Raw genomic sequence first — 13,476 nt, 5'->3', positions numbered from 1 at the left:
AAATTTTTTTTACAAATTTTTAATATATTCAAATAGCAATAATTTATTGAAAAATCATCGTAGCGAGATGTTTAAAAAAAGCATGAAATCTCTCCTTTTGAAATCAGTAATTGATATTTCAATCAGACTGATTTTTTTATGGAGCTATACGGACACAAATAGATATCGGACAAATGTTGAAAATTTTGTATAAATTTTACAAAGGCGCGAAGTGAAATTCATACAAAAATGTGGTTTACAGCAATCAAAAGAGTAAACCTTTACCTCCAATTTGCTTTTTTATTGAGCAAAAAATTGCGCCATGGAACTTCGCAAATTTTCTAAAAAATTTTGAGAATTTATGCATCTTCATTTATATTTGTGTAACTATACATAATATCAGTACGACTGTTTTTTTAAAATACCGATCTGGAAAGTAGAGATTTCAATATTTAAAAGACTTTTTTAAACATTTTGCTACAATGATTTTTCACTGAGTATTGCTATTTGAAGATATTAAAAATTTGTGAAAAACTTAGTGATCAGGTTTTTTCTCAAATTATGGAAATTGATTTCACTGCAGTCATATCGAATATGCATATAATCATGAGACATACGAAAAATAAATGAATTTTTGTACATTTATAGTTGCAGTGACAGAATCTTAACAATTTTAGAGAAGTCAGGTTGCTAAAATAATTATCAATTTATTCTAATTATAGTGTACTATTTAGTGCTTATTGTTATGTGGACGGAGATACGCAGATACACTGGCAAGGGGCAGTCGAGTTGCCACTGTCGTGACGTCACGCAACACACGCAAAGGGTTGAGTCCATATCCGTGTGCTATCATGCTTCGGCCAGCAAATCCTGTTTCAGGCAATAGAAGAGGGCTAGCTCTGACTCTTTCGCATTACGCTCTCGGCTGTTTCCTGATCGAACGCAGCTAATTGTAAAAAAGCGTAAGCCCGTCTTTCTCGTTCTCGTCTCTTCATTCAAATATGAAGCGCTTAATTAAATGGACATATTCAATAAATGCGGAATACAAAACGCATAGAAAATCATAATCGTTTAATATGTCGCAAATTACCACGTTTCGACATAATTTATTTTATTTCTGGACTAATAGGAAGTGTATACCATTACTACTTTTGTTAAAAATTAGATGTCTTGCCAACTTTTATGGAATTTGAGTTTTTTAAATATTTAAACAATTTAAACAATTTTTATTTTTTTGAACACATATGTAAAATTGACAAGAAAATTGATTGATTAAAATCAAAAGATTTAAGATTAAAGATTAAAGAAGTCTCAAATAAAACTGATTTCCTATGTTTGCTTCTATCAATGATTGAAAATAACGTTCTTAGCATATTTAATATTAATTCTGACAATAGGATTAAGTCACAATACACAAAAATAATATATTCCCCTGAGAATTTCGGAGAAGCTGCTTCTCTCGATACTTTAAATGAAAAATGGTTCGTTAATCTGAGCGACGTTGACATTCTTATCGAGATTATATTTACCGCAATTATAATAGTTGAGAGATTTGGACTCCCTTTCAGTAAAAATAACCGCAATTATAATATATGAGATATTTAGACTCCCTTTCAGTAAAAATAACATGGATAGAACAGTAGTTGAATTCATAAAACATATCGAAAATTATATAGTCGTCCTAATAAGATTACCAATTTTGTTAGAAATAATTCAATTACTTTCTTGAAAAATTTTATTAAGAATTTATTAAGAGCATATGAATTAACAAAAATCCATAAACAGGATAACCTCTTAAGAATTATAGTGTCATCTTAATAGCTCATTGTATTATTTTTCATTGTATCTGCGTAATATCATTAACAAATCTATACCTGAAGCTCCTGACCATATTAAGAATAGCTTCCATCTTATCGAAAAATTAAAGAATGTTCGTTTTGTTACGTCCAAACTCCACAGTTCTTTTCTTCGATTAGAATTTTCATTATTACCATAAAAGTTATTAACAAGTAACACCGGTAGACCATTTGTTTCTACTATAGGAAGTTACAATAGTGACGAACAAAATAACATTCGTTTTTTAAGACTAATAATTCACTCGGGACGAAATTGTTGAATTAAATATTTGAACCAAGTGCCGAATAAACGAACTTTATCCGAGGAACAGAAGAAGTAAATAGATTAAGAATTACAAACTGAAACAGCAGTTGTTTGTAATAAATGACACATATGGCTCTAAACTATTGAGTATCCGGCAAATGGTCGATGACGGAAGTTGTTTTAGATACATATCCCAGTATCCCATTTCACAACCGATATCCTTAATCCTAATACTAGATTAAACCAGTAACATATGCGAAGCCTGCAACGCCTGCACTACTAATTCGCGAATATAAAAAGGAGGCCCTTCGCGAACAGTCAGTCAGTCAAACTCCATCTTCGACACAAAACTCTGCCGGTTCGCAACTATACAAGTTATTTAGCAAGCCGACACTCTGCTGGTCCGCAACCATATCCATATATTCCACCGATTTTAGTGGTGAGCCGCGATCAGTTCGCTCAAGCGATCTTATTCATTTATTACTGTCAAGTGACTCGACTGAAGCCTCCAAATTGTTGAGTCAATTCTGTTTTTGGAGTTACAATCACAAAGATCGGACATCCGACAGTCATCTTCAAAAACCAAAACTTGCAGAGTAATAGTAAATCTCATCTTAACATATATACATATATCCATATATTCACCGCAAAACTTAACCCACGCTAAACCATAATGCCACGCTTAAAATCTCCACAAAGTTGGCTAAGAAACCGCGCCTATCGTGAAGTGCAGAGACTCCTGGATCAGGAGTACTTTGAGTTCTTGAAATCGAAGTCGCCCAGCCGAGGACGCATTGCCTCCATCACCTTCGCCACTACCGGCTTCGCCAACTCTACTAATCGCTACTAACTTGCTAATCGAGATGCATTAGAGGTGATACCTCTTCCTCGATCTCCGTAATCCGCGTTTTCGGACGCTCTGACGGAGCGAATTTTCCCCGATATTCCTCCGCTAACATCCGATTCATCCGTCATCTCAATCCCGTTTTCTCTCAGAAGAACTCCGTCTGCGACGAACTCCACGGACAGCGTGGAGTTCCTAGAAGAGAAATTCCTCCTCCATCACCGAAATCTTATTTCCGCATCCAAAAGAGTGACTCATTTGAGTCACTCATTAGACAATTCTCGGGCCTACCACACCTATTCCCGAGGGGATTTTTACGATCGGCCCTCATTATTTCGATCCACACGAAATCCGGCATGGAATTACTAGCCAACTCCCCGTTTTTGTATTCCGGTGTTTATTCCGAATTCCGCTAATCCATATTTAGTTCTGGTCATGTAATACTACTATATTGCTAACGGCAATTAAGAGCTGTCAAAAATATCACAGTGCAGATGATTGCTTCTCACTTTCACAATTCGTGTACTTTTGTAATGCGCATGCGCGTGTTCCCAATTTATCTATTTTATTATATTTTATCACGTTTATTGTGTCCGAAGTGTTCAATAGTGAAGTTGAGTTTGTTATTTGACCTATATAAAAGTACTAATTAAAAAAAGAAAATAATGTCGCGATCTTATTATTTATGTAAAAAAAAAAGGATAAAAAGATAACTTTACATAAGTAAGTTTAATTACAAATAATAAAAGTACATGTCCGATTGCTTATAATAGTTAATAAAAATTAAATTATTCTTTTTAGATTTCCGAAAGCATCAGAAATACGTAAAAAATGAATAAATATAAATATAATGATAAATATTTTATATTTTTAGCTTCTAAAGAGAACATTTCTGCTCCTCGAAAAAAACTCAATTTGTTTGCAGAGCCAAGATATATTTCTAGAAATATATTTCTAGATATATTTTTAGAAATTAATATTAGTGACATTAATACACCGAGAAGAACGAGAAGATTAATCAATTTTATTAAAGAAATGGATCAAAAGAAAAGCAAACAAATCAAATCTTTATAAGATGAAAACAGAAGACTTCGAAAGCGAATTATTACGTTGCAATTAAGACGATTATATTTCAAAAATACACAAAACTTATTTTATTCCATCATCAGTAGCATTAATTATAATTAGGATTGTGTAAAATTTCATAGTTTTAATATACATATAATATATGTGTTTGTAAAATAAGGTATTTGTAAAATAATAAAACTATGTTCAAATTATAAACACGCTTATATTTATTTACATTCATATTTTAATATATTATCATATTTAACTGTAAACATTCTATATGTCTAATATTAATTTTTATTAAGATCTTTAATATAAAAGTCACAATATTTTTATCAACTAATGATATTTTAAATATAATTATTATGTATTGTACAAATGTGATATACATACGCAATAAATATATATATATATATAATAAAATAAAATTACAATGGTATAAAATTAATTTTATATATACAGAAAGATATTAACATTCAAATAAAAATAGTACAATAAATTTTTTTTTCAACATTACTATTTATATATTTTTGAAATAAATTGTAACTATATTTATTAATAATTAATATATGTACCAGTAATTTACAATTAGAAGATATTTAACTCTTATTTTTCATATAAATATTAAAGAGAAATTACTAAGAAATCAAATGTGACTTTAACAATTATATAATATATTTTAGATTTGATATTTCTTTTAATTATACTTTATAATATCTAACCTCTACAATACGTGCCATGAGTGCATACGTTACCCGCATGCGCATTCAAAGTACACGAATTGTGGAAGCGAGAAGTCGATTTTCTATCTCACTATCTTGGCATACCCCCCACTCTTAAAAAGAGGCTGTGTTAGCAATATAGTAGTATTACATATATGGTTCTGGTGGAATTCTTTTTCTTTCTTCCTCCGTTACTATCCATGAAATACTATAGAATGAACAAAAATCTGTGTGCTCTGCTCATCCTCATTCTCTGGCGATTTAATGCAACTTAACATGCATAAAATTTAAATAATTGTTAAATGTTAAATAGTTAATAATTATCGCATCGATCTATAAATTTTTCTTTCTTTTTATAGTAATCATATTAATTAATGTATAAATTAGTTTGTAATAAATACATTTATTAATGTATAATCTTTTTTCTTTATTTTCTGTTGTATTGTATTAAACTTGTAATCCGTTAATGATAGATTGATAATGGTTAGTAATAATAAACGATACTAATAATTTTTCATCTCTGTCATTTTTTAAATTTAAAATCCTAAAATCTCGTAGTCATTTAATCTTGCCTTTTCAGAGATCGCACGTGGTCCACTCCTGAGTTAAAGGGGTTAGATTCCTTGACTTGAAATTCGGACCGATGATTGCACCGCTCGTAGGAAACAGGTGTCCTAGCGTCTTTGCGGGACATTGACCCATATTTCGAGGTGAGCACAAAAGGATGCGTTCAATTCGCGATACTCACCTCTGTGCGGATACCGAGACAAGAGTCTGACCATCCTTCCAAGTACCCTCACCATTTCCACTCCTCTCCTTTCCAATAGGATCATAAATTTAAAATCTCCAGGAGTTTGGACGTAACAGTTTCGAGCTTAATTACTTATTGATTTCTTTGGATGTCATTTCGTTATTCACTAATGTTCCTATAGAATTGACATTTGATAGTATCATTAAGAGATGGAAATGCATATCCAAGAAAACTAAAATCCCTTTGGAAAATTTTTTTGATTGCTATTTGTTTAAATTCCATTTTTTTTTATTTAACAAAAAATTTACAAACAAATATTTGGGACTCCTATGGGATCACCTTTGTCCCCAATCGTTACTGATATGATTATGCAGGACTTGAAGAAAATTGCAATTGGGAGGTTACCTGTTGTTGTTTTATTTTCGATATCATGTTGGATGTTAGTGGCTCCATCAAAGAACATTAATGATATTTTGAAGTTAACAGTAGATTAAGTGTTTTAGACACTATGGTTGAGGAATAGAGCCTTATTTTTGACAAATATCGCAAGACAACTTTTTCGACAGATTTCTTAGCTCACAGCATCCGTTTTGTCACAAGAGAGGCGTAATCAACGGGTTTGTGGATAAATAATACGCTTATGTCATCCTCATTTCCAGCAAACCAATCTAATTAATACTATCAATATTTTTTTAAATAATAGATATCCACTACAATTCATCTTTTCCTCTATATGAAAAAGAATTAAATTTTATATGGATAATACTAACAGAATTGTTACAAAAAAGTTAAGAAAAAGTTTTTCACAATTCTTTACGTGAAATCCATATCTGAGAAATTCTTTCCAATTGTTAATATGTTCAACTATGAATTAACTTATTCTATTAAAAATTTCATAAAAAAACGAAAGGATTGAATCCATTATGCAATTAAAACGTAGTCTATAAGATCTCTTGTGATAATTGCAATGCTAGTTACGTGGATCAAATAAAAAGATAAGATAAAAGATAAGATTAAAGATAAGATTACAGGAACATGCTTCCGATATTAATAGAAGGTAAAAAATCATCTAAATCATCATCGGTGACTTCCAACCACAGCATTGACCATAATCACAATTTAAGTTTAATTTGAAATTTTGGACATTGAATCCTTTTACAACAAGAGATTAATATCGGAAATGATAAAAAACAGAAACATATAACAAACAGAAACATGAGATTAACAAGCAAAATGATACGGAATCTCTGCCAGAAACATATTCTAACATCATACCTTTCCTTTTCCTAATACTTCTCTTCTTTCCCCTTTCATATATTATGTCTCTACGTCTCCTTTTTAACTCAAAACGTTGTCAGATACTGTCGATGCTACACGTTTCTCTGTTCTAATACAGCACAATGGCTTATAAAATTTCTGTATCCATTGCACTCTTTAATTTTTTATTTACAACAGTTTGACTGAAGAAAGTATTTATAGTTCTATATTTTAATACGTACTGATTTATTGACTTGTTCATTTTTAATCTGCAATTGATACTAATGTTAATATAACTTTAACGGTTTTTTTATGTATTATATTAGGTGTTGGAATTAATTCGTAGCGTTTTTTAATGAAAGAATGTTATTTATTTCACATGAGCATTAAAAAATACATTAATGAAAGTACTTCCCATCTCTTGTAAAACGCTACGAATTAATTCCAACACCTAATACAGGGTGGGCCATCTATTGGTACGTTTTTGAATTTCGTCGTATGGCAACACCGAACGAGCTACAGACCCGAAATTTTGACAGTTTATTAGTCATACCGTCCGCGGCACGAAACAACATGTTTTCTCTTGAAGAGCGTTTTGAAATTTTAAAAACTTATTTTCAAAGTCAGTGCTGTGTCGCCGAAACTGTAATATGGGTCGTGATAGAGCACCCACCGAAGGAGCTATACGCAAATTGGTGAGGAAAGTTCGTGAGAAAGGGATGTTAGTGGATGACAGAAGTGGTCCCAGAGCTCGGACAGTGCGCACACCCGAGAATATTGAGGCTGTGGCCCAAAGTGTGAAACAATTCCAGCTTTGAAAAACAATATTACGACTGTTTTGAGTGAAATTGGCGCCGAGGTAGTCCAAAATGTCATTAATAATTGGGGTGACCGAATGGCATACTGTAAGGCCAGTAGAGGGAGCCACATGAACGAAATCGTTTTTCATTCTTGACGCGGATACTTTTAGCTTCACAACAAAAAAAAATTAATAAAAAATATCAATGTATGCTCATTTGATCGCATTTTTAAAAACGTACCAATAGATGGCCCACCCTGTATATTGTATTACATTTTCTATGTATTCTATTGTGCGAGAGCGCACCGCGCGGAAAGGTTCGAGTGAGAGAACGGCACACGGCTGGTATGATACACGACAGTAAAGAGAACTCAGTTTCTTTGTAATTTAACAAAAGAATTTCTTTAATATAATCAGTTACAGAGTCAAAAAATATAATTAATTAAATATTAGATTAACAGAATATTAAATGCGGTCACCTTTTCCAAATTAAGTTTGGAATCGCGGTGAAGGAAAATCTCGGCGATTTTCTCGGCACTTCTCGAAAGATTCGGTTTATAGCGATTTCACTAAGCGGTTAGCACGGCGATTTTACGAAGCGAGATTATGATTCTAAGAACTCTAAGAACTGTTAGACTCTAAGAACTTTTTCAAGTAAGAAGGAGGACGGCGAGATCGAAGCATTTATTGCTTTCGGCCGGAGCTTTCTTTTTTGGGAAAAATCCAATAAAAATTTGCCACAATCGTAATTATTACGTGGCATTAGGTGTACAAAATTGATTGGCGCTTTGGATTCTTTTCTGACGACGTTCAGCGTAACAGTCATGCGCGACAGAAAATCCGTGCGTGGGATTGGTGACAGCGCGTGACGTATTCGTCGGAGTGCGGCGCTCGCGTGCGCGAATTGAATCGTTCTAGAACTTTCGATTGTCCGTTGCCGGTAACGACAACTTGTTTGCGTGTAACGAATTGTTTTTAAAAGGAACAAAGAACGACGAATCGATGATTTTAATGAGGATTAAGATCATGCTTGAGATGAAATCACAAGCTCAATTTATGCATGCGTTCAATGACAATTAATGTCGGTCGACTGAAAGAATTCTTGCTTTTCTTTCGAATTACCGATCTCGAACATCCCGCCCGCCTCGTCATCTCCGTGACGATGTATGTATAGAAGTTACTTCGAGCACAGTGAGATTACAAAAAACCGTAAACGCGTAAATAAGACCAGCGATACAATACAATGAATTCGTGGAAGAACTTGAACCGTAAACGAGAGTTATATGACAAATAACATTGAAAAAATGATTCACGAGAATACACGCGATCAATTCAAGCTCTCCTTTACATTTGATGCATTAGCGTGCGAGATAAACGCGTTAGCCTCTTCTGGCAATAAAACTAGTTTGACCAAAGGACGAGTTAATTCGGATGAGGCGGTTTTGACTGTGACCACTCGCACTACGCCGTCGTCCCCAGGATGTAGCTGCGTGATTTGTGCCAGTGGCCACTTATTCGGCGGTGGAAGCTCGGAGCGAATAATGCATAGCGATCCAAGGCGTGGTGGCAAAGCATCCTTGGTCCATTTCGGTCTGGTAGCCAGAGTATGTAAGTGCTCGCGTGACGAGGAGGCTCGGAGCATCTCACGAAGTTGCCGGTCGGCGCCCGAAAAATTGGTGCCGCAATCGGAGTAGATGTCCGTGCACAGTCCTCGGCGAGATGTGAATCGACGGAGAGCAGCCAGAAAGGCGTTGGTGGTGTAAGCTGAAACAGCCTCGAGATGAACGGCCTTGGAGCTAAAACAGATAAAGACAGCGATGAACGCTTTGTGAGCGCTGTGCCCACGCCCTTTGCTCGTCCTAATGAAGATAGGCTCGACGTAGTCGATGCCCACGTGAAGAAATGATCGTGCGGGAGTCACTCTTCCTGGAGGAAGGTTTCCCATCTTTGATTGCGGAGTGGCAGCCCTCCACCGTGTGCATGTCACGCACTGATGCAGCCATCGCTTGACCACTGCTTGGACTTGTGGAATCCAGCGGGAGACGTGACCTCGAATCCAGTGGAGCGTGACCTTGGAATCGGACCACAAGATCACTGGCGTTGCAACTAGTTTTAGCACAGAGCGCGTGTGCACGAGTACACTTGACAGTACGGCGGCGGCGCAGAGTTCAAGTCGCGGGAGAGAAACAGGTTTGATCGGCGCGACCTTGCTTTTGGCTGACAACAATAGAGTCTTCGTTTGGTTGTTTGCGGTGATGCGGAGATACTTCACAGCGGCGTAACCTCTTTCGGATACGTCTGCGAAGTCGTGCAATTCAAGTTGAGAGCTCGTGTCGCCGGTGCCGAGCCAGCGGCCGACTCGGAGCTTCTCAAGCAGTGGAAGTTCTTCCCAGAGCCGCTTCCACTTTCCAGCGATGGTTGACGGCAATGGTGTGTCCCACTCTAGCTGCTGCAGCCAGGCCGACTGCATGAGAATTTTTGCTTGAATGGTCACTGGAGCCAGCCATCCGAGCGAGTCGAAGAATCGAGCGGTCTCCGACAGCAGACTTCTCCTGGTGAACGCGACGACAGTGCGAGGAGGAACTGAGAAGGCGAATTCGTCCCTGGTTGGATACCAGCGCAACCCTAGCGTTGAGTTGGTCTCTAGTTTCCACGATCGCGAGTCTCTGGTGAGACTCAGTGTACTCAGACGGAATGTCGCGAAGAAGCTCCTGGCAGTTGGCGGCCCACTTTCGGAGAGAGAACCCGCCCGCCATGCAGAGGTTGCGGAGTTCTACTTGGAGAGCGATAGCGTCGTCCTTTTCATGCGCTCCGGTTACGACATCGTCGACGTAGCAGTCGTGTCGTGACGGATCTGCGCCTCGAGGGAAACGCGGTCCGTCGTCATCGGCGAGTTGACCATCGGCGTGATCGGCGGTTGAGCGGTGCACAAGGTCGGCTGGCTCATGATCTGCGGTGCACTGAAGCGAGTGGCGCTGTGCTGAGTTGGTTACTTGGTCGCAACCTCCTGATAAGATCCAGCCGAGCAGTATCTTTTGAGTGATAGGCGCTTGGGGGCCTCCCTTGCGGAGACCATCCTGGAGAATGATTGAGCATACCTCCGCTCCAAAAGGTAGCTCAATCGAGTCGTTCGCTGCGTAGTCCGGATCAGCCAATTGGAGCCCCTTTAGATGTGGCCACTCCATTCTGATCCTTGCGTGAGAGCCTTGGTAAAGCGAAAGACGTGGCAGAATAAAGGCTCCGACTTTGAAGTCGGTCCCTGTGGTTAACGAGGTCACCTTGAGAGTCACCTTTCCCCTGCTGGGCCCGGAGCTTTTGCCGTTGATGCCGATGGCTTCGATTGCGGATCGAGAGCGTGGCAAGCGTAGGCGCTGGACCAGAGCCTCGGAGATCAGAGAAGTTTCCGAACCTTGGTCGATGAGCCCGCGTGTGGTATGCCGATCGCCGAGACGATCAGCGATGGAAACTCGCGCCGTTACGAGCAAAATGGCCTGGTGGTTGTTGTCGCGGCGCACTGCCGACAGTGAGCTGATCTCTTGAGATTTCGGTGAAACGTACGCGTCGTGTAACATTGAGTGGTGACGAGACTTGCACGTGGAAACACGTCCTCGTCGACTGGCACTTCGCGAATGTATGAGAGCCGAGACAGTTGAAGCACAGCTTGTGAGTTTCGGCGGCGGCCTTGCGGTCGGCCGTGGATTTTTTCGTGAATTCTGCACACACCATCACGTGGTGTTTACTCGTGTATAGGACGCATTGTGAAGATTCGGTGTATTTCTTGACGTGCGAATTGGCAGATCGCGACGGGTTGTCGGAGACCTTGAGCGATTTAGTTTTGGCGGCTTTGAGAGTTAGCGTTGGTCTCTCAAGACTTTCTTGGCCGTTCACGACACTGATCGCGGCGTTGTAGACGCGGCTAAGTTCCTCGGCGGTATCGCTTTTCATTTTCGGCACTGAGATGAACGTGCAAAAATTGGAGCGCGACAACTCCCGTTTATTCTCATAATGCTTGCAGAGCAGCGCCCACGCGCGCGAATAGTTATCTCCGGTTACGGCCAGCGGGCGTATCAACGCCTCCGCGGGTCCTTCCAAGCAATGCTTTAAATAGTGAAGTCTCTCTACGTTTGAGATAGACGGATTGTTGCCAACGACAGACAAGAATATATCCCGAAACAATGGCCAGTCTTCAACCACGCCCGAAAACGATCGGATTTTTGACCGCGGCAGCGCCGACTTGGTAAAACAATCGGTTCCTGATTCACTTGAAGGAGCGGTACTTGATTTCTCAGCTTTGAGCTGTATCCGGTAATCGTCCAGCAGACTGTGTTGCTGCACGTACGTGTTTTCGGCGGAATCGGCAAATCGAGACGTATAGTACTCACTCTGTTTGAAGGCTTCCTTGTAATGTGCTCGAATAAGCTCATGGTGCCTTTCAAATTTCGTCCATAGCTGGTCGAGAAGCGTCGAGCGGACTTCGACAGCGCGGAGGGTGATGTTGGCTGTCCCCATTTTCTTTAAATTGGTCACTGACCTGGCCATGCGATCATGAATGTCACTTTGGGCGGTCAGCAAGGCGGCTATTTCGTCACTCATGCTTTTACTCGCGAATTCTTCTCTCTCTGCTTTTCTTGATAATGCGCGCACTGGACGCGATGCACTCGACACTGCGGATGCCGGAGAGAATCCGGCTCGAAGGACCAGAAAATGTGTGAGAGCGCACCGCGCGGAAAGGTTCGAGTGAGAGAACGGCACACGGCTGGTATGATACACGACAGTAAAGAGAACTCAGTTTCTTTGTAATTTAACAAAAGAATTTCTTTAATATAATCAGTTACAGAGTCAAAAAATATAATTAATTAAATATTAGATTAACAGAATATTAAATGCGGTCACCTTTTCCAAATTGAGTTTGGAATCGCGGTGATGGAAAATCTCGGCGATTTTCTCGGCACTTCTCGAAAGATTCGGTTTATAGCGATTTCACTAAGCGGTTAGCACGGCGATTTTACGAAGCGAGATTATGATTCTAAGAACTCTAAGAACTGTTAGACTCTAAGAACTTTTTCAAGTAAGAAGGAGGACGGCGAGATCGAAGCATTTATTGCTTTCGGCCGGAGCTTTCTTTTTTGGGAAAAATCCAATAAAAATTTGCCACAATCGTAATTATTACGTGGCATTAGGTGTACAAAATTGATTGGCGCTTTGGATTCTTTTCTGACGACGTTCAGCGTAACAGTCATGCGCGACAGAAAATCCGTGCGTGGGATTGGTGACAGCGCGTGACGTATTCGTCGGAGTGCGGCGCTCGCGTGCGCGAATTGAATCGTTCTAGAACTTTCGATTGTCCATTGCCGGTAACGACAACTTGTTTGCGTGTAACGAATTGTTTTTAAAAGGAACAAAGAACGACGAATCGATGATTTTAACGAGGATTAAGATCATGCTTGAGATGAAATCACGAGCTCAATTTATGCATGCGTTCAATGACAATTAATGTCGGTCGACTGAAAGAATTCTTGCTTTTCTTTCGAATTACCGATCTCGAACATCTATGTTTTTAAGAATTTTTTCTTTTGTTTATCTACTTTTAATTATCATTAGTGGTTTCTTTTATACTCTGAAATTATTTATTAATTGTATTTGTAATTTAACAACTAGTCTTTGAAAATCTTTTTTTAAATAGATTGATTTTTACTGAAGAAAAATCATATTACGAGCGTCCCGATTATATTCAGCGATTTCAACATCTTACTTTTATTATCTTAATGGACCATATATTCGTAACAAAGAAAGAAGGCATAAGCATTTGATACGTATCTACATTTTTTAAATCTATTTTATAATACACAGAGAGAACATCGTCTTTGTGTTATGAGAATCCGACTTTTATTGTAACATTATTCTAACATTGAGAATGATCTCAATCGGCGTCGAAACGTTTATACTTTTTACTAAT

The 13,476-nt window shown here is 38.3% G+C and overlaps 1 protein-coding gene across 1 annotated transcript; it reads right to left on the bottom strand.

Annotated features, from left to right (window-relative positions):
• Positions 1-8,847: 8,847 nt before the first annotated feature.
• On the bottom strand, positions 8,848-12,113 carry LOC147909504 (uncharacterized). The gene is made up of 3 exons (XM_087406812.1): positions 11,000-12,113; positions 10,340-10,929; positions 8,848-10,293 (listed from the first exon to the last, which is right to left on the bottom strand). The coding sequence occupies exons 1-3, from the start codon at positions 12,111-12,113 to the stop codon at positions 8,848-8,850; spliced, it is 3,150 nt and encodes a 1,049-aa protein (XP_087262938.1).
• Between the last annotated feature and the right edge of the window lie 1,363 nt (positions 12,114-13,476).

The sequence above is a fragment of the Acromyrmex echinatior genome, chromosome 6 (genome assembly GCF_024713525.1).
Source record: "Acromyrmex echinatior isolate Ae372 chromosome 6, ASM2471352v2, whole genome shotgun sequence".
In the NCBI taxonomy this organism is placed as follows: Eukaryota; Metazoa; Arthropoda; class Insecta; order Hymenoptera; family Formicidae; genus Acromyrmex; species Acromyrmex echinatior.
This window is presented reverse-complemented; position numbering and strand designations above follow the sequence as displayed.

Excerpts from the sequence above, each read along its gene's own strand:
- LOC147909504 (XM_087406812.1), bottom strand. The coding sequence starts at position 12,113 with ATGAGTGACGAAATAGCCGCCTTGCTGACCGCCCAAAGTGACATTCAT. Across the intron at positions 10,930-10,999 it reads ACCACCAGGCCATTTTGCTC|GTTCGGAAACTTCTCTGATC; the intron begins GTAACGGCGCGA and ends TCATCGACCAAG. Across the intron at positions 10,294-10,339 it reads ACTGCTACGTCGACGATGTC|AACTCCGCAACCTCTGCATG; the intron begins GTAACCGGAGCG and ends CTCTCCAAGTAG.